This window comes from Sylvia atricapilla, chromosome 6 (genome assembly GCF_009819655.1).
Source record: "Sylvia atricapilla isolate bSylAtr1 chromosome 6, bSylAtr1.pri, whole genome shotgun sequence".
Lineage (NCBI taxonomy): Eukaryota > Metazoa > Chordata > Aves > Passeriformes > Sylviidae > Sylvia > Sylvia atricapilla.
This window is the reverse complement of record NC_089145.1, coordinates 10,922,303-10,946,714: the sequence shown is the minus strand read 5'-3', so window position 1 is coordinate 10,946,714 and position 24,412 is coordinate 10,922,303. Positions and strand designations below refer to the sequence as shown.

The 24,412-nt window shown below is 42.2% G+C and overlaps 1 protein-coding gene across 1 annotated transcript in view; it reads left to right on the top strand.

The window, feature by feature from the left end:
* Positions 1-24,412, top strand: part of SWAP70 (switching B cell complex subunit SWAP70) — a 35,021-nt gene that overhangs the window by 1,878 nt on the left and 8,731 nt on the right. The window contains exons 2-7 of the mRNA XM_066320757.1: positions 6,448-6,588; positions 11,314-11,487; positions 19,166-19,393; positions 21,786-21,932; positions 22,187-22,295; positions 23,524-23,705. Of these exons, the coding sequence (XP_066176854.1) occupies positions 6,448-6,588; positions 11,314-11,487; positions 19,166-19,393; positions 21,786-21,932; positions 22,187-22,295; positions 23,524-23,705 (981 nt within the window). The remainder of the gene's footprint in view (positions 1-6,447; positions 6,589-11,313; positions 11,488-19,165; positions 19,394-21,785; positions 21,933-22,186; positions 22,296-23,523; positions 23,706-24,412) is intronic.

Sequence of the window (24,412 nt, the reverse complement as noted above, 5' to 3'; positions counted from 1 at the left end):
TTGGAGATCAACAGGTTAGTAGAGATTTGTGACATTAGAAAAATAGGCTTAATAATTTAGTGGAACTGCTGTTTTTTTAAAAAATGATAAAAACCTATTTGCTTTGTCAGAATGGCAGTATTGTAACCTGCTGAACTCTTCCCTTCTCAGTAAGAAAATTTACTGGCAATGTGTCTTTGGTTTGTGTAATGCTGCCATCACGTTGCAGGGAAGTTCTTAAGGATAATATATTTGGTTGTTAAAGGGAGTGATCTCTAGTTAACTCTGCCTAGAAGGGACCTTTGATCCTTCCATAAAAATAATTAACTTTAAATACTATGAGAAAAATAAATGTATATGTGTATGTGTTCTGTAGTTAAGGCCCTGCTGCAAAGGGTTTGCTTCACACATTTGTCTTCAGTAGATCTGGAGCAGATGGATGGAGGTGAGTCAGTTTGGTCTGTTTTGTAGTCTGGAGAAGCAGCAAATGCTTGAGGGCAAAAATGGGACTTGCTTGGAATAGTAAGGATGTCACAAGATGTCTTTTATCCATTTGTATCTTTTCTATATGTTCTGAGCTGCTGAGAGAGAAGACAGTTAAATCAGTCCTCTGTGTAATTTTGAATATTGTCTTCTTCCAGTATGCACTGCTATTTTTTTGTATTTTGAGTTTTTCTACTTTTTTCTCAACTGGTAGCCTTCAGAAGTTTTACTGTTATGCCGGCTGCAGCTTAGTCTTTTTTTCTACATCAGCAGAAACGTTTGTGTATTCTGTTCTTAAATGACAGCTTTAAAGCTGGACACAGTCATTGTTTTGCCAGTGTGTTTCTTGGCACGCTCAAACATTGATACGGCAAGGCTCAGGTATAAATTCTGTGTACACAGTTGTAGCTGCTGCTGTGTCCAGCACGAGCTACATGCAGATTACTTCCTTTCCTACACTTAGATCCAATTTTGTCTTTCTTACAATCTGCAATTTTAAAAGTAACTTGTTTTAGAAGTTTCTCTAAGGTGCCAGCATTAAATCTGCTTTTTATCTGGATCTTGAAACACTGTCATTTTAAATATAGTTCCACTTGACAGCCAGCAAGACTGCTTGTAGTGTCATATGCACGGTGCGTGTATGATTGGATCTTGGAAAGATCCACCGATTAGTTTTTACACCCTCTGTGGAAGCTCTTCCACACATTGCTTTGTGACTCGTCTCTGCTTAGGCAGTGGGTTTATTTTGGTTTATTTCTTGTTTTGGGGCAGAAAAATGCCGCATTGGGGTGTACTTTTAAGTCTTGGGGTCTTGAATTCCTGGATGCTATCTGCAGAATGTGGGTGGTGACCACATGTGAAAATATTGTCTCTTTAAGCCTGTGTTATAACTTGGGGTGACCAAAGCTTCTTGCCAGGCTCAGAAGATCTACACTGGTCTGTTCTCGTGTCTGGGGTGTTATAGGCTCCTTACACCTCTTACCTTTGCTTTGCTTTTCCCCTAGATGTGAAGTCAGTGGCCTGTGGGAAGAGGAAGAGCGGCGTAATGAGGGGTCACAGGGATGGTGTGACCCGAGAGGAAGACTTTGAACAATGTGGCGAGGCAGGGGCAGGGCTGGGAGCCGGCGCGGGTGGCAGGAGCCCGGCCGGACAATCGGCTTCGTGCCGCGGCCGAGGGCAGTAGGAAATTAGTCACCGTGACTCACGGGGACAGGGTCCTGCTGCCGTGCTGCCGGCGGGGCTCACGGGCTGTGTGTTAGGGCAGCCGTGAGCAAGCCTGTCCCGGAGGTGCGAGGGCAGGATGCTGCTCTGCCAGCAAAGCCCAGGCAGCCCACAGACTAAAACAGGGAGCGTGAGGAAGTGACAGGGCTGTGACGCCGTGCTTGAGAGGAGCAGCTCCCGGTGGATCAGCAGCCTGTTTAGCCTTGAGCCAGCCTGTGCCCAGGTGGCCAAGGCAGCCAGCGGCATCCTGGCCTGGATCAGCAATGTTGTGGCCAGCAGGACCCAGCAGGGATTGTCCCCTGGGCTGGGCACTGGTGGGGCCACACCTCGAGTGCTGTGCCCAGTTCTGGGCCTCTCAGTTTAGGAAGGACATTGAGGTGCTGGAGCAAGTCCAGAGAAGGGCAACAAAGGTGATGAAGTGTCTGGAGCACAAGTCCTGTGAGGAGCAGCTGGGGGTGTTAGCCTGGAAGAAAAGGAGACTCGGGGTGACCTTACTGCTCTACAATTGCCCGAAGAGAGATTTTAGCCAGATGGGGGTTGGTCTTTTCTTCAGGCAACCATCAAGATGACAAAAACTTAAGTTGCACCAGAGGAGGTTCAGGTTGCACCTTAGGAAGAATTATTTCACCGAGGGACTGATTAGATATTGGAATGGGCTGCCCAGGGAAGTGATGGAGTCCCTGGAGGTATTTAAGGGAAAGCCTGGATGTGACACTCAGTGCCATGGTCTGATTGACATTGTGGTGTTCAGTCATAGGTTGGACTTGATGGTCTCAGAGGTCTTTTTCAGCCTAATGGACTCAGTGGTTCTGTTTTGTCAACTGGTTTCAGGGAAGATGTAGAGGAAGGGTGCAGTACATGGAGTATATTTGCAAGCAGCTCTTCCTAAGGGCTAGGAGCCCCAGGACAGAAAGGCAACTTGGGCACATGCAGGCTGACACCAGTATGTGACTGGAGGCCAGGAGGGATTGTGCACATAATGAAGGCAAAAGGAAGGGTGAGGCTGTTGAAAATGGTGATGAGGGGTGTGCAAGTGTCTAGGGGTGAAAGGAGTGAATGAAGGAACAGGAGCTGATGTGGGCGAAGGGCACAAGTGTCAGGAACCTGGGCTGGAGTACACTCATGCAGCTGGGAAAGAGACTGCTGTAGTAGCCCCAACGTTAGATAATGAGGCTCCAGATGGGGTATGTGGTACCTGAGTGGATAAGGAAGCTGTACTTTGGGATGTGATGATGATGGAGGGCATGGTGTCTGTGCGGTGTACCCTGGATGAAAAGACCTGGTGCTTGTGACACGGGGCTTATATGATGCTACTTTAACACTGGTCATAAAAGAAAAAGAGAAAGTGCTTGTGAGTAGCCTTATTTTGGCTGGCTGGCTGGCTGCTGACATGGATGTTAGGGAGAGATGAGCCAAGAATGTCTTGGAATGAATTCACACGAAGCCAGTGAATGGAGCTGTTGGGATCTGGGATGCCAACATTTTAAAATCTGGAAAAGAGATGGGCAATGTGAAGACCCCCCTGAAAGATGGAAAAGAAAAAGAGAAAACTTCCAAGAAGCTGACAATAGCTACTGCAGCATTAGTCTGCCCTGGTAATGCTCCCACTGTCATCTGGGCCAAATTTTTGTCACTGAGCAGTAAGTAGTCTAGCAGATCCTCCCTCTCCCTGTAGAAATGCAGATCGCTTTTAGGGACATGGTTAAATGGAACTACTCAGATGGTAAAAATTCAACACGTGCTGAAAGTTTTGGAAAATGGGATCAAGAGGGGAGCAGCTCTGGCAGAGTAGACCTGAAGGTAAAACAGCATGAAACAGGGCATAAATAAAGTAAATCCAAAGTCTGTGATGACCTTTGGCATTCAGCTTGCTTGTATTTGGAACAAAACACCTTCAGTGTTCCCAGGGAAAGATGGGATGCCACCAGGCACCTCTCTTACAAAACTTTTCCTTGAAAATGAGGGAGTTGTTGTACCCGGAGTGCACTGGTGTCATGAACCCCTTGACTGCTTGTGCTGTCTCACACTCCAGTTTGGGGACACCCCTGTACCCCTGTGCTGCAGCAGAGATGAGTCTCTGGGCTGGGGCAGGAGTTGGCTTTGGCATGAAAAGCATGATAAATGCGGAAGGAGAAAGCTGCCTGGCAGCCCAGTGAGCACTGAGGGAATAATCCTGACTGGTGAAAACTTCTTCATGGCTGATGTAGCTCCTGCAAGGCAAGGTAATTTTTTGTACCCCAATTAACCTAGAGCCCTGCTATTTGTTGTTTGTTGTTATTTTTTTTCATTGTTAATTAATACAGAGCATCTTCTGGTCCAGCTAATGTGATTTGAGAGGACAAAACCAAACCTCAGGGCAGAGTTTTTTCTGGCATACCCTGCAAGTGAAGAATTCAGCTGGCGCTTGGCCGCCTTAGAGAATGGCAGGCTTTGGCAGGCGCCGAGGAATTTCCTGAGTTATGAAAAGAGAGCTCTGGGCACAAGAGAGATTGCAGATAAGGCAGGTCTTAGAAAACCATTGAAAGTGGAATTCTTTCCTGGTAAGTTGGTCACTTGATGTGGAAACCACCTAGGTTTCTGGTAGCCCAAGCACAGCAAGAACACCAAAAAAAGGAGAAGACAAATATGTAGAAAGGATGTGATAAGAAAGTATTTTATTTAGACTTTTAATTTACTTCGGTACATACTTGAAATCAGTCATGCTTTTAGAGTATTTTTATTAGCTGAGTATTTTTTTAGATATAGTATTAGCAACTACAGTGTGGTTGGAAAACAGTGATCATCTCTCTCCCTCACAGAAATTCAAGAATCCTCAGGCTTCTATAAATAACAGCAGAAGTCTTAAATAGAAGGGGAAACACACATGATAGCACATTCCCCCAACCCCACATGTAAATCACATGGACTCAAATACTTGATCTGATGTGGTGGTTAGAGACAAGGATGGATTGAAGTGAAATAGACTGTTGATGGAGAGCGGTGTGAAATGTGATAACTTCTAAATGCTCTTTTGCTGCTTTGGGACGTGCAGCTTTTGTTGTGCTATGGCTGATGCTGTTGTTTAATTTTTTTTTTATATTTCTGTACCTTATTAGCTGTAATGCCTTAGTGTTTCTATATATCAGTGAAAATGTGTATTTCTCATGGAAACATTTTGTTTTCTAAAACGAAGTTTAACTTCAGCGGTATGTAGAGAAGAATTTTCCTCTGAACTGAATATACTTCTTGGGCTATCTTTGTAATATTTTCTGCTAACTAACACTTAGATTCTGCTGTCTCCTTACCATGCATCAGAATAGTAAATGTACATTTTCTTTTTTCTTGGGGGCTGGTGAGTGGAGGAAAGCCCAGACATTTTAAGTGTGTAGTTTTGGTTTGATTTCCTAGGCCTTGACAACTTCAGACTTTCACTTCTTGTTCTACAACTACTCCATCTTTATTCACTTTATGTCTACTCACCTAAGTAGACATGCTTATGAGTTTTCTGCAATTTTTTTACTGTTTTCTCTTTTCATCATTTGTGTCTGTTTTCTAAAATTCTACATAAAACCCACAAATCCAGTTGCACTTGGTTTCATGTAGTTGATGTAGTTCGATTTAAAAAAAGAATAATAGTACTGGCGGCATACCTTTTCAGAAGATGTGATCTGTTTTACCATTTGTGTAATGTTTTTTAGGTGTATTTTTTGCCTTTGTTACATTTTTCCCATGCTAACCATGGCAGGGCGTGTGATATTACATGCTTAACCCAGCTCATGTTGGTGGTCCATGATCTTCAGAGGCTCAGCTCTGCGTCATGCCTGGGGAGAGGTTCCCCCAGTGCTTGGGGTGCAGTGGGCAGCCTGTTCCAGGTCTGACCTGGCTCCAGACAGTGTGAACAGCCAAAGGCAGGGATGATGCTCTGCCATTTTTTGGGAAGTGCTGGTGGCACAGGAGTCGCTACTGCCCAGGCTCTGCCTTCCTGTTGGTGCCGAGGTGCGTTGGTCTGTGCTTGCAAAGCTCAGCTCAGGCTGAAGAAGTTGAGATGTGCTGGCTACCAGTTAGTTTTCAGTAACTCAGTACTTCCTTAAAATCAGTCAAGTGCGTAGTCTCTTCTTGAAGCTCACTTCTCAAGAACAGACATGAGTGTTAGTGGGTGTCAAGTTCGTGACATACTTCATGCAAATAGCTTTTTAAAATAAAAATTTGAGAAGCACACCTAAACCCTTCCCCTTTCTGTAACATTGCTTTCCTTTGCCAACTGAAACATGGGGTCAGTGTTGAGAAGCAGCCCAAAAGAAGCAGATGAGAGAAATCCGTAGTTAATGCTTTAAGCTGAATAGTCATTTGTTTGTAAATGAAAGCTACATGTTGAGTTGTTTTCTTTGTTACTCATTTTCACTAGATATAAATATTTATAATTTCAAAGGCTAGGTGTTTGTGGTTGTTTTGATAGCTATCTGACTTCACTCTGCAAATATTATTCTGGTGTTCGTGCATGCCTTTCAGCTGCATGGGGATATATGTACAAAGGGGAGCTTGTGTAGCTGCCTTTGCATCTCCCTAGGGCTGTACCTCACATTGCTTCTGTAACATGCAACTCTCTGAAACCATCGAATAAGGATTTTTTAAATTTTGCTTTCTGACAAAACTCTGTGGGGCAGAACTTGTGGTGACATCGAAGTGTCACTTTGCACATGGTTTTGGAGTCACAGGTCTACTCTGGAGGGAACACACCCTGGTTAAGGCTGACAGCAGTGTCACTGGTTTCTCTTCTGTCTTTAGGTCCTTTCTCACAACTTGTGCACAGTGTTAAACGTTCCCCATGATCCAGTGGCCTTGGAAGAGCACTTCAGGGACGATGATGAAGGACCAGTTTCCAATCAGGGTTACATGCCTTATCTAAACAAATTCATCTTGGAAAAGGTAAGTTTTGAATTCTGGTATTCTGTGCTTTCTTGTGTCAGCTTTTGTTGTTTGAGTATGTCTGCAGTACCTGGTGCATGCAGGAGGCTGCTGCTGGTGTGAAGACACTGGTTTGGGAGTGTGTCTGTGGGGTCCTCACGGGGTGGCTACTCTGGAGAGCTATGCCTAAAAATGGAAAGGTGCACTTCTCTACCTCTTCTCTCCTTGGTTTCTATTTCCTGTTACATCTGGCCCCTGCCTAAGCTGTGTACATGCAGAACCATGCTCATGTTAGCAAAGAACTTCAGCTTGAATTTACCTGAAAATGTCTCAGCGCTATAGGTTGTCCCACTTTATACTGCAGCTGTAACAGAATATTGTCATAGACTCTTCTGCAAACAGAAAGGGTAAAAATAGTTTCACTGTTTGCCACAAAGTACTTTAATAAGTAGATCCCTTCAGAGATTTACAGTGGGTGACATTAGGGTGTGTCATGAAGTTTTGTCTTGCAAGTTCTTTCCTTTCATGTCTGAGCATTCTTCAGTCTTCTTTTGTGCCTTGTTTCAGGAGAAACTCTGGAAAGCCAGCAGGGCTTCCCCTCCTCTCCTCTCCACCATGTTCTAAAATAGGTGGTCACTGGATTGGAAAGTTAAGAAACTCCAAACGATGTTCTTCCTGCTTTTTTTCTGTCTTATGTTCACGTACTGGGCTGGACAGCAAAAGCAGCTCACGTGATGGTGAACGTCAACTTCAACACCACTGATTTCTCATACACTTGAGGGCCAGCCCCAGAAACCCCCAAACTTTGATGTTGTGGCTGCAGAGATACAGGGCTGTTTGCTCTCTTCTGTTACATGAAAAAGTCCTGAACTGACATGCTGCAGGAAGTCCAATGCAGCAATTGCAGATGATACAAACTCTTCAGCCCCATTTGCTGATTTTTGCTCCTTCATTTAGTAATGCTGGAAATTGTGATATATGTAATGCAGTCTGGTAGCTTATATCTAGCAAAGACTTATCAGCTTCTCTGCCTCTCTAGGCTGTGTTTTTCTCATCCCCAAAGAGTATGAGAGACACCCCAAGTGTCCTGTTTGATGTGTGGGAGTTGTTGGCCTTTAGTACCCATAAAGGTACCTCATTAATGTCTTGGTTGTTTGATGCCAAAGAATCCTGCTTTGTCCTGAGGAAGTTGTGATCTCCTTTCTGCTTCATCTCGGCTGTTTGAGATCCTATGGAGACCAAGCAGTCTCTTTTCCCAAATTCTGGGAAAAAAGATAAGGCCTTAATTTATTTTGACCAAAGGCTTACAGTGGGAGAGGCTGAACCACAGTGGGTTAATACTCTTTGTAGGCAGTAGCACGCCATTAAGTAAAGAAAACCCATAAGAGTATGGCTTTTTCAAATATAAAAATGCTTTGTTGTTAAAGGGTGTTTCTTGGGAGAGTAGTTATGGAAATGAAGAGCAAAATTGCATTGAAGTAACACTTATCTGAAAATGACAGACCTGGCTATGTAAGTAAGTAGGTATGAAAGGGAAGAGCATGACTGTGTATACTTTCTTGTTTTGTTTTATTCATATACTGATCCGGCTTCCAGTGATTCCCTGATATATCCATATCATCAGTTCATCTTAAAAGATGAAAGTGCTAAAGAACTGGATTAAATTACCTGTAACTTCATGTTGTTTGATCTTGACTAAATGCTTGTAAACAAGAAAATTAGTGAGGTTGTTTGGCCAGAAGGCTATCTTTTTGGACAGGAAAAGTCTTGACTGGGACTTCTTTTCAAGATGAGTTTACATCAGTGCCAAAAGACAACATGCAGTGGAATGAAGTCACTGATTCATTGCGTGTCTCCTTTGTTTAAAACAAACAAGCAAAAAAAAAAAAAAAAAGCAAACAAGAAACTCCTTCTTTCTTTATTTTTTCCAAGGCGTAAAGGCGTAATCTGTTATTTTAGATGGAATGACTGTAGGAAAATTGCTGTTAGTATATTCTAGTAAGCAGAGCTACTAAAGAAGGAGTGATGCTTTATAACCCAGATACACAGGATGTTCTCTCAATTTCCAGTCATGCATCTTATGGCAAATTAATTGATTTGAGCAAGAGTCACTGGCTCAAGAGAGGTTTTTTGATGTTAAGATATTTTGCTTTAAGACATTCATAAAATATTTAAAGAATGATCTCTTAAATTTCTTTTCAAATAGTTATATAACTGTGACTTAGAATTTTATTGGGAGGACTTCGTAACCTTTGGAAATAACTTCTGTTGTACTCTTAAATGCAGTTGTAACTTTTTATATTTTTTTGGTGCTGACTTACCCTGCAATAAAGCCTCCTTATACAGAGCCAAGGAATCATCAAGAAAGGGACAATTGTCAAGAAAGACAAGGTAGTTAAATGAGGTACATTCGCTGCAACTAATTTCCTTTATCCACATAAGTAATTTCAATAATTTTTTTGAGTAATTAGTAGTGCCTGATTGATTTCCAGTGTTATGCATCTTGTTACCCAGTAGATAGATGTATCTAGAATTTTCTTGCATCTGAGACAAAACCCGACTTGTTCTGTAAATGTCTCTTTCAGGAGGGAGCTGTGATTTGCCAGTATAGTGTCTTCATAATTTGTTTTACTTGGTTTCTTAACCATATTTTAGCATGTTCTGTTATTTGCAACGTATATCTTTAAACACCAATTGGAAATGTTTCCTTTTCAGCGAGGGCAGTGGTGGTATTTTACAGCAGGCCTTATTTAGAGCAAGGAAGAGTCCTGGTGGGGGGCAGACAAAGAAGGGCATTGTTCAGGCCTCAGGTTATCTCATCTTCCAGGCAACTTCATCAATGCAAGTTATACTACACTACTAAGCTTGTTGTATTTTTGGAACTGTTATTTTGGAGAGCCAGGGCTTGTGTGCTGATGTAATTATTGTCCTGTATAATTCCTAAACAGTGTCTCTGTTCTGGATGACATGGGCCCTACAAAGTCCATTTCAGAATCAAGCCTGGATTCTGAGAAAAGGGCTTACATATGTAAAGTGGGTTTGCAGGCACCACAGGACCTATTGCCCTGTGGTAAAGTGGTTCTGAAACCTCCTGCTCAGCTGCTGCAGAGTTGTGGTGGCAGGGACGTGCTGCAGGTGAGCTGGGCTTTGACAGGAGTGTTTGAGGTGCTGCTGTCCTGCTTTGCTGTGTTAGCAGAACCTGTGCACCACCAGGACATTTCCAAGGTGGAACTGCTCACCTTCAGGGTGGGAAAAGGGCTTTTAGAAAAGAAGTCATGGTTCATTGGGCAGGGTGGAGAGGACACAGAAAAAGCACAGGCAGCAGTAGCCAAGGAGTGAAGTGCTGGCAAATGCAACGAAGAAGAAGGAATCCTGACTTCTACCCCTTCATCCAGAGGGTGTTGGTTCATTTAGTTGATGTTTCATTTAAGATCCATGTTTCTTGTGCAGACAAGACAGATGCTGAACTTGTGGCTGTAGCAGCTCTGGCTCCTGCAGCTGCCACCTAATTCAAAGGACAGCTGTGGCCTGTTGCATCTCCATTCAAGTTGGTGGCCTCTGCAAACATGCAAAGTCTATGGTTTTTGTTCACAGTCTCACTTTTATGCCTGGAGACTGTTCTTGTCATTAGATTGGTTTCTTGATTACTTCTGTCTTTCTTTTCTTGTATTTTTTCCCCTCTTTTGCCCTCCACCCACATCAGTTCATCAACTTCCCATGTCTGTCATTGACTGTGCCAGTGTGGTGTGGTCCCTATATGTGACCACTTACCAGACTGGGTAAGAAATCATACAGTTTGCATCAGTGTTCTTGACGCATCTGATATCTGTGGTTTGGCTTATCATAAAAAAAAATCACTGGCCATTACTGTTCTCACTGCCACAAGAGGTACAAGAACCTGTTTCTTAGATGTGTTTTCCAAAATCTCAAAGGGGCTCCCATTACCGTGCTGAACTTGCCTTTATCAGTTACCCACTGGTAAAGAAATAGCATTGCTAAGTTATGGGGAGATAATAAATAGGTTAAATGTATAATTTAAGTGAGGGTTTAAAAACTAAACAATAAATTAGAGCTCTTGCCTACTTAAATAATTCACAGATCTGTAGGTGCAGCTACTAGGTGTGATACAGGATAATGAAAACAATAGGAATTTTTGTATCAGTGAGGTGAAGGTTTGCAAGCCTGAGAAAAAACAAAGACTTTAAGTGGATTAGGATTTGAGGAAAAAAAATTTCTGTGTTTATAAATACTCTGCAAGAGTTAGTTTGAGTAATGTGAAGTAAAAGGCTTATTAAAGGTCCTTCCCAGTTGTTGCTCCAGTATTGCCTTTAGCATATCCACGTGTGGATTTGGCTGTGCTGGTTTCCAGATTTGCCACATAAAATCTCAGTAGGTCACTGCAGTAGGAGGGCAGCTGGAGCTAAGCTCTGGAGATGGTTTGGGAGCTGCCGTGCCAGAGGAAGCAGAGTACACTTTAGCCTCCTTTCCATGGAGCCAGGGTGTTATTAACTCAACCAGAAATTGGAGGTTGCTTGTCAGTTTTGCTAGGAGAAATTCTTTATTTTACCTTGTGCAGGAAGTCAGACTAGGTTGTTACAGTGCTCTTTTTGGCCTTGATGTTTTGTACAAACTACTGTTTTCTTGCTGCTTTTTGTATGATGAAACCTGATAAACTTTGTCTGTCTGCTGTTCTATGCCATTCGTGCATATCAATTTCTTTGTTGTTCTTCAATTTCTTCTCTTTAGGTTCAAGGAAACTTTGACAAAGTTGAATTCAACAGGATGTGCTGGACTCTCTGTGCTAAAAAGAACCTCTCTAAAAGTCCTTTGCTGATTAGCGATGAAGACGCGTTTAAAGTGTGGGTTATTTTTAACTTCTTGTCGGAGGACAAATACCCTTTAATCATTGTACCTGAAGAGGTAAGAAGCAAAAACTTAAGTTCTTTAACACCAGTTTGCCTAGTGCCCCAGCTGTACTGTGTTAAGTGTGGTACTCTCTAGAGATTTAAGAGGAAATATTGTTGAATTTAAATTTTTTGTTCCCCTCTTTTCGTATTGTAAGGCCTCGGATACTCTCCTCTGTCTTCTAGGGTGCATATATGTGGATTTCCAGAGGATATTTGAGATATTAATAGCTCTGTGTGTCTGTCATTTAAACAGCCTGGACTGAACAGGATAAACATGACATGTATGGATGTAGTCTTTAATCACTGCACTTGCTTATAGATGGTTACAATTTCGCAAGGTCAATACATCCATGTGATTCTAAAAAAAATGCCCCCCTGTCTGTTCTGTATTGTTGTCACTTGCAAGATGAGTCTTCAGTCTCATGTCACCCTCCTGATATAAAGGACAATACAAAATTTTCTGATGATGTCTGTTTCTGATCAAAACCAGCCAGCCCCTGAGCACTCTTGCTTGAAATGTCTGAAGGAATAATACCAGAGAGATCGCTTCATACTTTTAGTTCATGAACAAGTATTGGCAGCACTCAAATAGGTATTTTAACCCTAAAGCAAGATTTTGGTATCTCTACTGTTCTACCCTTTGGGATGGGTGGGGAAAGAAGCAGAAAGATCAGAACTGCTGGCATAAATACTCCCTTGCAAAACTGTGTACACATATCCCAGGGGTTTGCAGATCAGCACTGGAGGACTGAATAATAAATATCTGCAAGTTGTTGAACAGCCAGGGATCAAAACAGTCTGATTAACAGGCCACTGACAACAAAACTGTGGGTCTCCAAGGTGTTGTGCCAAACCCTCAAGTACAGAAAACTCTCCTATCAAAATAAACTGTTCCGTTTTGCTTTCTCACTCACTTCTTAACAGGAGACTTTCACTGTGTACATTTCTGGTTTTGCCAGACCGGCCCATGCCAGGGCCCTACGTGGCATGCTATATTCCCATGAGAAATGAGACAGTCTTCTTGCTTGCTTTCCTGTTTGTTTCTGTTGGTTCTGGGAAACAGGGATCATGGTTATAAAAGCTAAGACAGCTCCTTTTTTTAGTGGGGCCAGATTTGTTTTTGGTAGGTCAGAGACACAAATGCCAAAACTGGGACTCAAATCCAGAAGTGTCTGGTTTGTCAGTGTGTTCCCCACTGTGCAGCCTGGCTTACTTGTGGGCAGACATTTCACATCTCCCCATTTCTTCACCAAGCACTTCACCCAGACTGGTGCTGCCTGCTGTGGCTGCTGCCAGGTAATGCCAACGTGTCTCTATGTGCTGCAGAGTCAGCATGGAGCTGTGGTTTTCCAGATTTCCAGATTTGTATGTGCTGTTGTTTGCTTTCCTTCTCATCCTTAATGTCCAGGTTAACCTGTATTGCTCTTCTACTTGGATTATTTTAAAAATTCTGATTGTGGATCTAAGTCTGCATCTCCTTGATTACAGCAAGATTTAAATTGTGCAATTTGTTTAAAGAAAGCTTACAGAGCCTGATTGACAAAGAAAGGCTGCTCTGTTCTTATCATATACAATGCCTGTATTCACTCCACCTTTACTCAGACCACACAGGTAATGTCATCAGCCACTGGAGGAATGCTGTCTGTTGAACACACTCCTTTCTGGTTTGCATTTGTCCTGCATCAGGGTCTCTGTACTTCTGGAAAATTTTGCGTTTACTCATCTACTCTCTGCACAAAATTCCCAAAGTAAAAATGCAGTCTCAATTTCAGCCAGTTCTTCCTTTTCTCAGATGTTTTGTGTCTGCCTTTTTTACAAAATGACTTGCAGATCATGTGTAAAGTGAGGGGATTTTTACAAGGTGAAGGAGAGGAGAAGGGAAGCACTGCTGTTTGTGATGCCGATATTTTGCTGAGAGCAGTGTAAATCTCTCATGTGTGACTACAGCTTCCCACCCAGGGAGCAGGCTCTCCTGCCCTGCCCAACTGCTGCTCTTATCGTTGGCTGAAAATATTGCAACACACAATCTACTGCAGTTTCTGGCTTAGAGATCCAGCTGTTTGTGTGGGATCCAGCTGTTTCCCCTCCTCCCTCCTGTCCACATTGTTTGCTTTGTTTTGGTTTTTTAATTGGGTTTTTTCCCACTGTATAAGTAACTGAGAAACTTACCACATACTTTCAGATTGGAAGGGCGATCCCTTGAAGATTTTTGCATCCCGTCTTGAAAATTATGAGACTTCTTTGGTCTCCAGTGAATGTATTAATACAATTTCATGTGGCTGTAAGGATGCCTTTTCTTCCTCCTTGGAGCAGCTGCTCTTTGAGACATGCTTGGGAGTCTGAATTTCCTCTTTTTTTTTTTTTTTTTTTCTTCTTTTTGTTCTATTTAAAATGAGATAAGTGGTTTGTGCAGTCATTTCATAGATTTCATATCTCATATCTGGAAAAGCCTCCTGCTTGAGTGCAGTTTCACCTTATTTGCACTGTGCAAATACTGAAGGTGCTGTCTTTCCTTCTTGCCCATGTAATGTACTTTTGCACTGGTGCTGCTGTGCTGGGCCTTTCTTTTTAGCTGCCTGAATGTGGTAGTGCTGTTACTCCCAGCTACAAAGTGTAAGTCTTGATTCCTGCCCAGGTGTTGAATGGGCAGCAAAAGGGGAGTGGCTGCAGCTCATCCAGAGAAGGGAAAAGAGGCTGTTTTGGAAAGGATTCAGAGATGCAGGCTGAGAAGAGCTTTAGAAAGAGCAAAGTGAGGAAAGGAGTTACCAGGAGAGAATCTGAAAGCAGTGGAGAGGTGGTGCAAGGGCCAGAAGTTGTTTGTTTAGCAGAGGCCAGGCTGAAAGCCAGAGGCAGTGACTGGCCTGTGCTCCTCACCTGCCCTGGAGGCAGGGATGTCGGCCCTGCACTCGAGGGAGATAAAGTTTGTAAAATCCACTGTGGGGAAGGGATTGGGTCGGGGTGTGCAATTTTGGAATGAGCCTTAGAGGATTCCTTTGTGTTATGGGGAGAAGTCGGGAAACACAGAGACAGGAGCTGGTGGCTACAGGGAGCACTGGGTGCAGCTGGCAATGGGCTTGCACTCCAGTGTTCCTTCTGCTGCATACTGGTGGGCAGCTGAGAGCACTTGGAAGAGCTGGGAAGGTTCAGAGATCCATGAATGTCTGTTGTGCAGAGGTGCTCATGTGCCAAGGCAGAAAGCAGGGGCCGGGTGGGAGCTCCTTCCTCTCCCCACAGGCAGATTTTCCATTAGATCATCTGGGCTGCAGACATTCAAGTGTATGTTTCCTTCAGCTCTTGCAGACATTACCTCTTCCTTTTAGACTTCTCATGGAAGGAAAAAAGGTGGAGAGAACTGAAGCCATAAGAGGAGAAATATTTCTGTTTTGTCATGAGCTTTCTTACAAGTCACCTCTTAGTTGTTACAGACTTATTTGTGTGTCTTGGTATTTTTAAGCAAACATTTTCTGTTTTATAAAAAGGTTTTCAAGCACTTCCCCTTTCTTATTTCTGGACGTTAGTTGGGTTTCTGGGCCATTCTTCGTGGTGAAACTCAGAGACAGGCACTCAGTGTTGTAATCCAGTGTTCACAGTTTATTTCAAATAAGCCAAACATATTTGCTGCTTTTGGCATCATGAGGAAAGATTTGTACAGTCATTTTTCACATGTCCTCTAGTCTTCAAATTTATTAACAGATGGCATTTCTAATCCTCCTAAGAAGACTGAGCCTTGTGTGGTTTTTTGTGCTTGTCAGAATGGGGTGGTGTTTTCTTAGCCTGGGGAGGTGAGAATCTGATCCAGTGGTGATTCTTCTGGAGTGTGTTTTTTATGGCCATGTTTGCTTCCTTGTTCTGCATTCTAGTACCAGAAACTGAAACAGAGAATGAAAAACTGGGAATTGACTCTTGGCCCTTCAGAAATTGCATCAAAACTGATAGAAAGAGAATGAAAGTTGCTTGTGTGGGGTTTTAATTGACTCATGATCTCTAAAAGTTGATGACGGTGGTTAGGAAGATTCTTAGTCACTTCCATCAGTCACTTCATTAGGAAGACTTGCACCAGTTCTTCCATTTCACTGCCTTCTTCCTTGACTGCTGCATGAAATACAGTTTTCAGCTCACAGACCAGGTTGCTTCTTGAGCTGACCTTTACTCTACTTCACAAAATACTGATTTAATTTGAGGAAAAAAAAAAAAAAAGAAACAAGGTAGTGGCTTACACTGGATAATGAACATGGTTTTGCTGGTGAAAAGGAAGAAACAAATATTTGACTTAAGTGTTGTTCTGATGGGATGAAGAAAAGGAATTGATGATGACTGTGAGAGGGGCTATGACTGCTTTCATGGCTGTGCCCCAGTAACATATACTCCCCCAGAATTCTGTACAATGTGAGTAGACTTTTGACATCTGCTCAGTTAATATCACAAACCTCATTTGAATAGTGTGAACCAGAATAGCTTTGTCTGCTATGCTCTGCTGGGCATGAAGGCCTCCTTGGCATTATTTTTGTCATTCTAAGAGACCCACTTGTGTATCAGAAAAATGTGTGAAAAATCTATGATGCTTCATTCCCTATGGAAGCAGGAATACCTGGAAAAAGAAGACAAATAGACACTGAAACACGGGGGAAAGAAAGTGCCCTCTGAAAGAAGCTCCCAAACAGACTCGTGTTAGAGCTCTGTTCTTTGTTATTATTTTTGATTTCTCTTGGCAAAATTCTGGCTGAAAAGTTTGTTGATTTGAGATGGAAGCTGGTTTTGGTAGTGTGGAACCACTGAGATGCTACTGGTGTATGCAGTGTTAACAACTCCCTGGTATTTTTGCACCTGTATTTTGCATACTTTTGACCTGAAAGCAAAGTCCTGTCAGAATAGCAGCAAACGTCGCTTCACTTTTGCTTTTCAACATTGCCTTTTAACCACAAGAGTAGGTTAAATTTGAGACAAGAGACTTAATTTGTCTGTTATTTGCTGGGTTCACATGTCTCTGTGGAGGAGGGGAAATGTCATTTGCTCTCAGAGGTTCCTCATTTGAGCACCTAATGAGTGGTTGCTATTTGTTTTCACACTGGTGCAACTTATTTCTTTTTATTTACCTCATACTTCCATATTCATGCTGTGCAAAAGTCACTGTTGCTGTTGAGCAGATGTATCAGATAAAGTTTTTCTGGGAACTGTGGTTAGCCACTGTACGTGACTGCATTCAAGATAAACCTTTAATTTTTTTTTTTTTATTTTAGAAATTGAATTGTAACATGCACAGGTCATTTTTCAGTTAAGAAGAGTTAATGTAGCTTAATATAATGAGTATTTTATGTACTTTAGTGGGATTATGAGATATTTGGGGTCATGTAAGTGACTTGTAGATAGGGGTTGACAGACTTAAATGGTTACATCTATTCTATGAACCCAAATAAAATATATACAAATAACACTAAAGGAAACAATGTGTTGGCTTATTTTTAGTGTATGATAAGGTGTACTAGCCAAGAGTTTTGCACTGCATCATTTCCAGACCATTAGTTTGATCCACATTTTATTTATATGGCTTGATCAAAAATGGGAAAACAATAACTCAGGTGTGCTCTTTTTGTGTGTGTGTGTGTTCTGTTGTCTGCAAGTGAGACCTGGTACTTTTAGGTAATTAACTGAAGGAATTTGAGAGCTGCAGTGCCTCAAGCAGTGTAAGAGGTTGTGAAATTCTGGAACAATGGATTTTAAAGTTAGAGTTCATATTTTTAGTTTTTTTATTATTATTAGTGTGTAGCATTTTGGCAGTTATATTATCTACCTAATTAAGTCTGAGTTATTTTACCTTTCCTTCCAGCTAAAGTCCAGGATTGTAGTTCAGAACTGATGCTGCTCAAAGGGAATGAGCAGAGTGGCAGAATGTGTTCTGAACATGGGTAAAATAAAATCAAGGTTTTAGGAGATTTGCTTTGAAACAGCTTTTCAGTACTCCTGTTCTTGCACGCTGTGGAGGCTTTTTTTGAGTTGGTGGTTTTTTTTTTTTGTCTATAAAACTTGTCTGGAGTAGGAAGTAAGCTGCTTCCTGCCCTTAACTGAATACTGAGGATTTATGGTAGTCAATGCTTGAAAGCCTTGAATTTATTTTTTTTTTAACTTAAGGATTTTGGAATGTAAAAACCAGTAAAGCTTATTTTAAAGACTGTGAGTTTGATGGCCACTTCTGCAGAGGCCTCTGCTTGACCATATCTTTGCTAGTAAGAACTGCATGAGGAGCTAAAAAATACTGAAGTGTCTTACTTGGGGAAGCTGAAATGAAAAACAATGCTCTCTACAATTTCTGGAGGCACATTTTGTGCCTGGCTGGGCTGTCTTCTCCTAGGAGAGACTTGAGGAGGATGTGACAGCCACAGCTTGGAAGTGTGTGCACTTCCCGTTCATTCAGTGGAGCAGGAACTTTCCTCCTGGCACAGCAGCAGCTTTGCAGCTTCTCCATTTTGTTGTAGCATTACCCACGTGCTCCTGGACAAGGGGCTGTGACACCAAGAGAGGCACTGAGCTGAAATAGTGGGAAAAGCACATCCATCTGCACGGTGAATTTGGGAGTTTACTATTCTGCTACACACTTGTGTTTCCTGTCCATAGACATGAGAGAAAGGAAGGGATTTACTTGGCTGTGCCTGTTGCAGGAGAGAGAGGCAGCAGCCACAATTTTAGTATGTGTGCTGCATCAAAATCTTGAGGCTGGGAGTCCTTGTGGTGAAATGTGTGGGGGGACAAAAACATTTCTTTATTTCTTTGTACCCCCAAATCTCTTGTGTAGACTCGTGTGTGCGCTCAAAATCGTATTAGACCAGCTAAAAGGTGACTCTGAGCTGTAGCAGGAAGGCCCTCACCAATTATTTTGTTTAAAGTCATTAAATGCATTTTGCATGTGCTCAGAGCTGTAGATGGGCCTAGTTTAAAACACTGCAAATGAACAGTGATGAGTTTAAAACCAACATAAAAAACAGGCTAAAGAACTGCAGCCTTCTTTGCTGCTTTTTCATTCTGGTGTTTGTTTTGACTAGTGTTACCAGTGTTATTATCCTGCGCATGGTAATGCTTACAGAGTGATGAAAGATTAAAGGACAAGGAGAATTTATTTGGGAAGCAAAAGCAGATGTGAAAGATTTGTTCTTTTGTTTCTTTTGATACGACTGTCAGGATTGTGTCCAGGGATGGAGAGCCTGAGAACTAGAGAAGAGGGGTCAGGTGTAGATCATACCTTGGTCGTTTTTCATTTCACTTCTAGTCCAAATGTCTTTCTTTTTTTTTTTTTTTTTTTTTTTTTTTTTTTTTTTTGTAATTTGTTTGCTTTTTGCTCACAAGAATACTTTCTGAAACTTCTTGCTTTCTCACGCTTCAGTCATCACAGTTTGGAAGCCATTACAGGGAAGGTCCCATGTGTTCTGTAGGAATCTGAAATATTAAATGAGGCTGTCAGGTTCAATTCTTTGTTTTGCTGTGAAGAGAGTAGCTGAGGGACGGGCTTGGCAGTCAAGAGTTCAGCTGAGACAGGAGCTTAAAACCTTTGTTAATCAAACCACCTACGTTTAGGGGCCTACATGTGAGCATAGGAAACTCGCTGTAATGGGAGCCTCTGGAGAAGCTTCATTTACAGCTCTGAAACACTTGGTTTCCGTGCCTGCTGTGACTGATGGCCTTCTGTTTGTTTTTCTGCACAGATTGAATATTTACTTAAAAAAATCACCGAAGCCATGGGAGCAGGCTGGCAGCAAGAGCAGTTTGACCATTACAAGATTGCTCTCAACACCAGTCGAGAGGGTCTCTCTGCGTGGGAGCTGATCGACCTCATTGGAAGTGGGCAGTTCAGTAAAGGGATGGACAGGCAGACAGTGTCCATGGCAATCAATGAAGTCTTTAATGAGCTCATACTGGATGTACTCAAGCAGGTAAGAGCCACAGAGAACTAATGTTTTGAAGTAGAATGTTTGACTGCTTTAATTAGCAAATGTTCGATTTGTGCTCAAGTTTCTTTACCCTATTGAATGATGGGCAGGAGGAAATTAGGTAAATTATCCATAAGGGCTCTTTAATATGAGCTTATTTTTATAAAAGAAAATGTCCTGCTCTTCAGATTGTTGTAATTGTAGCAGTATTATGAATGGGTTACTTCTTGGAAGAGCTTGCTTTTAGAAAGTGAAAGAAGTGGGCTCTAACTTGAATTATGGCCTTTTTTACACTAGTACCAGCTTCTTGTTAGTTCAGAGAATAGCTGCATCTTACTCTCAGTTCTGATGACAGCTCTTCAGTCTTTGGAAATGCTTTTCTGTAGTTTGAGTTATGCTGTAGGAAGTGCAGCTGTGCTGGGCACCACCTCTACATTCAAACAAGGGGGTCTGGACCAGAATATTGCTCCAGCTGAAAAGTTGACTTCTCACGTTCCCCACTTTAACAGGGCAAAAAGGTGTGGAAGAGCTCCAGAGGACTCTCCCTTCTTGTTCTGCTTAGTAGGCTGCATGACTGACAACTTATTTACCTGCACTCAGACTCCAGAAGTCATGCTGGCCTTTGTATTCTTAGCAAACTTCTTTCTTCAGAAAAACTGACTTTTACCTGGCAAGAGAATTTTTTTTCATCTTTTGATTTCTTGGTGAGGAGAGAAACAAAGCCTTTCTTGGCAGACTTTCCTAAGCTGTTCTGAAGAAACCATCAGAAAGTCTTGGCACAGGAAATTCTTCCAGAATACCCACAGAACAATGCAGAAGTCTATTTTTGTTAACTGCTGGTTGGTTGCCTGTTGGAGGTGAGGGTTGGGAGCACACACACATAGAGTCAGTTGAGGGCAAAATGAAATCATTCTGCTGTTTGATACCGTGAAAATGAATTAACCAGTGTCAGTTCAGTCCTGTTTGAAACTTGTGAGGAAATCAGATTTCTTTTCAGTTTTGATACTGCATTGTGTGTCTTCCCCCACACCTTTTTGTTTTGTTTTGTTTTATGTCTCTTTTCTTTCCTCTCTTGGTGCCTGGGCTTCTTTCTCAAGGATGTCAGAGTGTCTTTGAATGGTTCTTGGACACTTAAAAATAGTTTGTGTCCAGATTTGGCCCTGTGCCTCCTGAGCAGTTTGGACAGTTACTGGCCTGGTGGAGAGCAGAGTTCTGTGTGTGATTTCAGAATCTCGATACCTTGTGTATTCACAGAATTGTCCTGTTTATTGCAGTAATCATATAATTGCTTCAGGGTATTAATTAATGACACATGGCCCCATAACCAAGTGTTGCGCTACCCTTTTTACTGAACACATCCTGGATCTCTAAGGTTTGTGGAGGGTAGCAGCAATAGTTAGATTTGTGATATTTAGCGTTCTGAAAGATGTGTCCTTTGTGTGATGGTTGGTGTGAAAAAGCTCCTGTTTTCGAGAGCTCTCAATGGGTTCTTGGAAGATGAGAAACAGCTGATACTGAAATAAGAAGTAAAGATTTTGCAGAAATTTGAGGGGAACATACTAGTCTGACTTGACTTGGAAAGCAAATTTGGTAAGTCAGGAAGGGAAGAAAACCCCTGGCTCTGACCTAGACTGTGCAAAGCATGGAAGATTAAAACTGCAGGAGTCCTTCACATGACCTTGCAGCCCCCCAGAGCTCAGAGCCGAGTATGGAGGCGGCAAAAAAAAGCTGTTTCTCTGTGCATTCCTGGTCTGGAGCAAGGGAGTGGGATGGCACCTGGGAATAGGCATGGCCTTGGCTCTGGACTTGTTTAAGTGGCTAGAAAAGCTGTGCACAGATAAGCTATATGTGTAGGAGGTGACTTGGGGTTTTGTTTGGTTATTAAACAAAAAAGCTTCTTCAACTGTTCTGAATGTTTTCTTTCCCCTCAAACCTGTAGAGAAAGAGATCTTTGGCTTAAATATGCCACAGCACATTTCTTTATATCTTTTTTAATACGAGCACATTTGTATCAAAACCTGTGATAAATGGAAGCTATTACAGAAAAATGTTCCTTGGTTTCCTTTCCAACTTCTTCATCCTCTTAATCTGGAATTCTTTGAGTATACTTTCTGTATGGTTTGTTCATAGCTTATATTGATGTTGGTGTTTGAGTTTCATCTGATTTGACTTTTTTTTTGAAGCTGAATGTCAGACAAAAGTTTATGCAGGTATTTGGGGAATATCATTACAGAAATGGAAGGTACAGCTGAAATACTGACTAACTTTGAAAGTATTTGGGCCTATGAGGTAACTTTTCTGTGTGCTCTATTGGGTCTATACAGCTTTACATAACCAGAAGAGCAGATGGTTCAGCAGAGGCCAGGCATTTCAGCTGATCTGTTGCTTTCAACAGGGCTACATGCTGAAAAAAGGTCACAAACGGAAAAATTGGATGGAACGATGGTTTGTGCTAAAACCCAATATTATTTCTTACTATGTAAGTGAAGATTTAAAGGACAAGAAGGGAGACATCATACTGGATGGCAACTGTTGTGTAGAGGTAAAACCATTCCAAAAACCATGTGTGTCTCTAAAGATCAGAATGAATCCTTTTTTGCATGTGGGATTTTGTGTATCTTCTTTTAAAAGAGCTTTTCTTACTTCATGTGACACCAGTCCATAAGCACCCTTTTAATAAAGGCTCTTAGTGCTGGTATTTGTATCTCTGTGATACATAACTGCATAGATGCTACTTGACTTTATAACTTAGATTTCAATGTTAGCAAAGCTAATCTTTATTGTTACCCATTCTAGGCCTTGCCTGACAAAGATGGAAAGAAATGCCTGTTTCTCATAAAATGTCTTGATAAAACCTTTGAGATCAGTGCCTCTGATAAAAAGAAGAAGCAGGAATGGATTCAAGGTGAGGTTTCAAAAATACTAATTATGTGAAAGTTAAGGTTAGTGGAATTCTTACAGCACTGTTTCACTCAAGTTTGAAATTCTTGGTCTTTTGATTTTTTTAATATCTCTGTTTTGAGGACATGGATCTTTAAGGGGTCTGAGACTCAGGAAGAACTAAGGATCCATGTAAGGGAAATAGGTTTTTGTCATGTGAGTGCCTCAATTCAGGCAGCCATAGCCAAAATGAAATGGTTATTTTAGTTGTTTTTTATACTGACTGTACTTCTAGGGATGGGGAAGGGAAGCAACATTGTAAATCATTGCTTTTGGGGAGAAAGGGAAAGCTTATTCATTTTGGCACTGTAAAATACTGGCTTCACTTTTGCAAAGTTTTTGCTTGAAGTAGTGTGGTTTGGTTAGCTGAGGATAAAGCTGGGAATTAGGGCTTGCTTTTCTATTCCCACATTAAAGGTATTCCTCCTGTGAGACCTTCCCAGATATGTGGTGGGTACATCCATCTGCAGGGTGAGGTAGAAGCCCTTACAAAGCTGTTGTTACCAATGCCATTGAAGAATGTGCAGCAGTTAAATATTCAGAGCTGTGGGCTATCATCTGCACTTCCCCCTTTACCTGCAGCATGTGTTTCATTGTACCAAAGTCAGGTGTATGATGAATGATTCAAAAGGAGGTATTTTTTCATGGTTGTGGTATGCAAATAAAATACCAAAATCATCTTCCATTCCTCAGCTTTGCTCTCTTAAATATTTTCTCACTGCATGTAAGTGATGTAAGTGAATGAGAGCTACTGTCTTACTGGGAGAAAGTTTTCCCTCAGAGTGTCTGTAAGAATACAGGGTTTAAGGTTGGCTCTAGGGAGGACAGATAACATCTTAACTCCTTGGTTAGTCACTCAGTTTAGCTAGTGAGAAATTCTGAAGTGGGCGTTTTTCTTGCATATGCCCATAGCCTGTTACAAATCAATATTGGAACTGACCTAATGCCAGTGGAATTGCCAGACCTTATCCTTGTGACACACAGCCGGTACTAAGAGGCATCTTTCACTTCTGGTTTGTGTTGACAGCCATCCTGATGAGAATTAGCACAACTGACAACAGTGCTTTCTGATTTAAAAACTTATTTAAAAACCCCCAACCCAACAGCCAGCACAGCACTGCAGGTCACTTCCCAAAGTCTCCCCAGGAAGTTCAGCGCTCCCCTTCACGGTGTTCCCTTCCTCTGCCCTGCAGCCATCCAGAGCACTGTGAACCTGCTGCGGGCAGGGAGCCCTCCTCCCCACAAGGAAGCGCGGCAGAAGCGGAAGGAGCTGCGCCAGAAGCTGCTGGCTGAGCAGGAGGAGCTGGAGAGGCAGATGAAGGAGCTGCAGGCAGCCAACGAGAACAAGCAGAAGGAGCTGGAGACCGTGCGGAAGGTGGGATTGGGATTGGGAGCTGCCCAGCTCAGTCCCTGTGGTTGAACTGGGCTTCTTGGAGTGCAACTGGGCATCTCTGTCCTGTTCAGGCACATGGAGCAGACTCCTCCAGAGGAACCTGCACTTGTTTCAGGCCCCTGTACTGAGCAGGGGATTGTCAGGCTGGTGAAGAACCTGCCAGCTCTGTGGATGGTGTCTGGGGATAGGGAGAGACCAGTATTTTTGGTTGGTTTTTGGTCTTCCTATCCTATCAGACACATCTGTCAAACCCGGGGATTTCCATTAAGATTTTCATCTATAGGTCACACAAGTTTTGTTACATTATTTATATATTTATGGGAACTGTTCTTTTCACGCAGATGTCATTTCTGTAATTTCTATCTTTCAAGAGAAAAGATCTGGCTTTTCTTGCTGTGAGAGCTTTTAGTGTGGAGTGTGCCTTGAAAACTGCTTAGAGCCCAGTATTCAAATTCAAACCCTCCTCACTTGCTGCCTTACATTTTGGCTGCTGAGTCCCTGCTGCTAGAGCAGTCCAGATCTTCCTTTGTTCACATGTCTCCACTACCTCCCTAAATTAATGTGAGATTCTTGCATTCCCATTTAGGACAAGTCTGCGTCATTGCTTGAGGTTTTTTGTAAGTAAAACCCACCTGTTTTACCACTTAGAAGAAACTTCAGTGATCTTTGGAGCTATAAATATTGTTAGG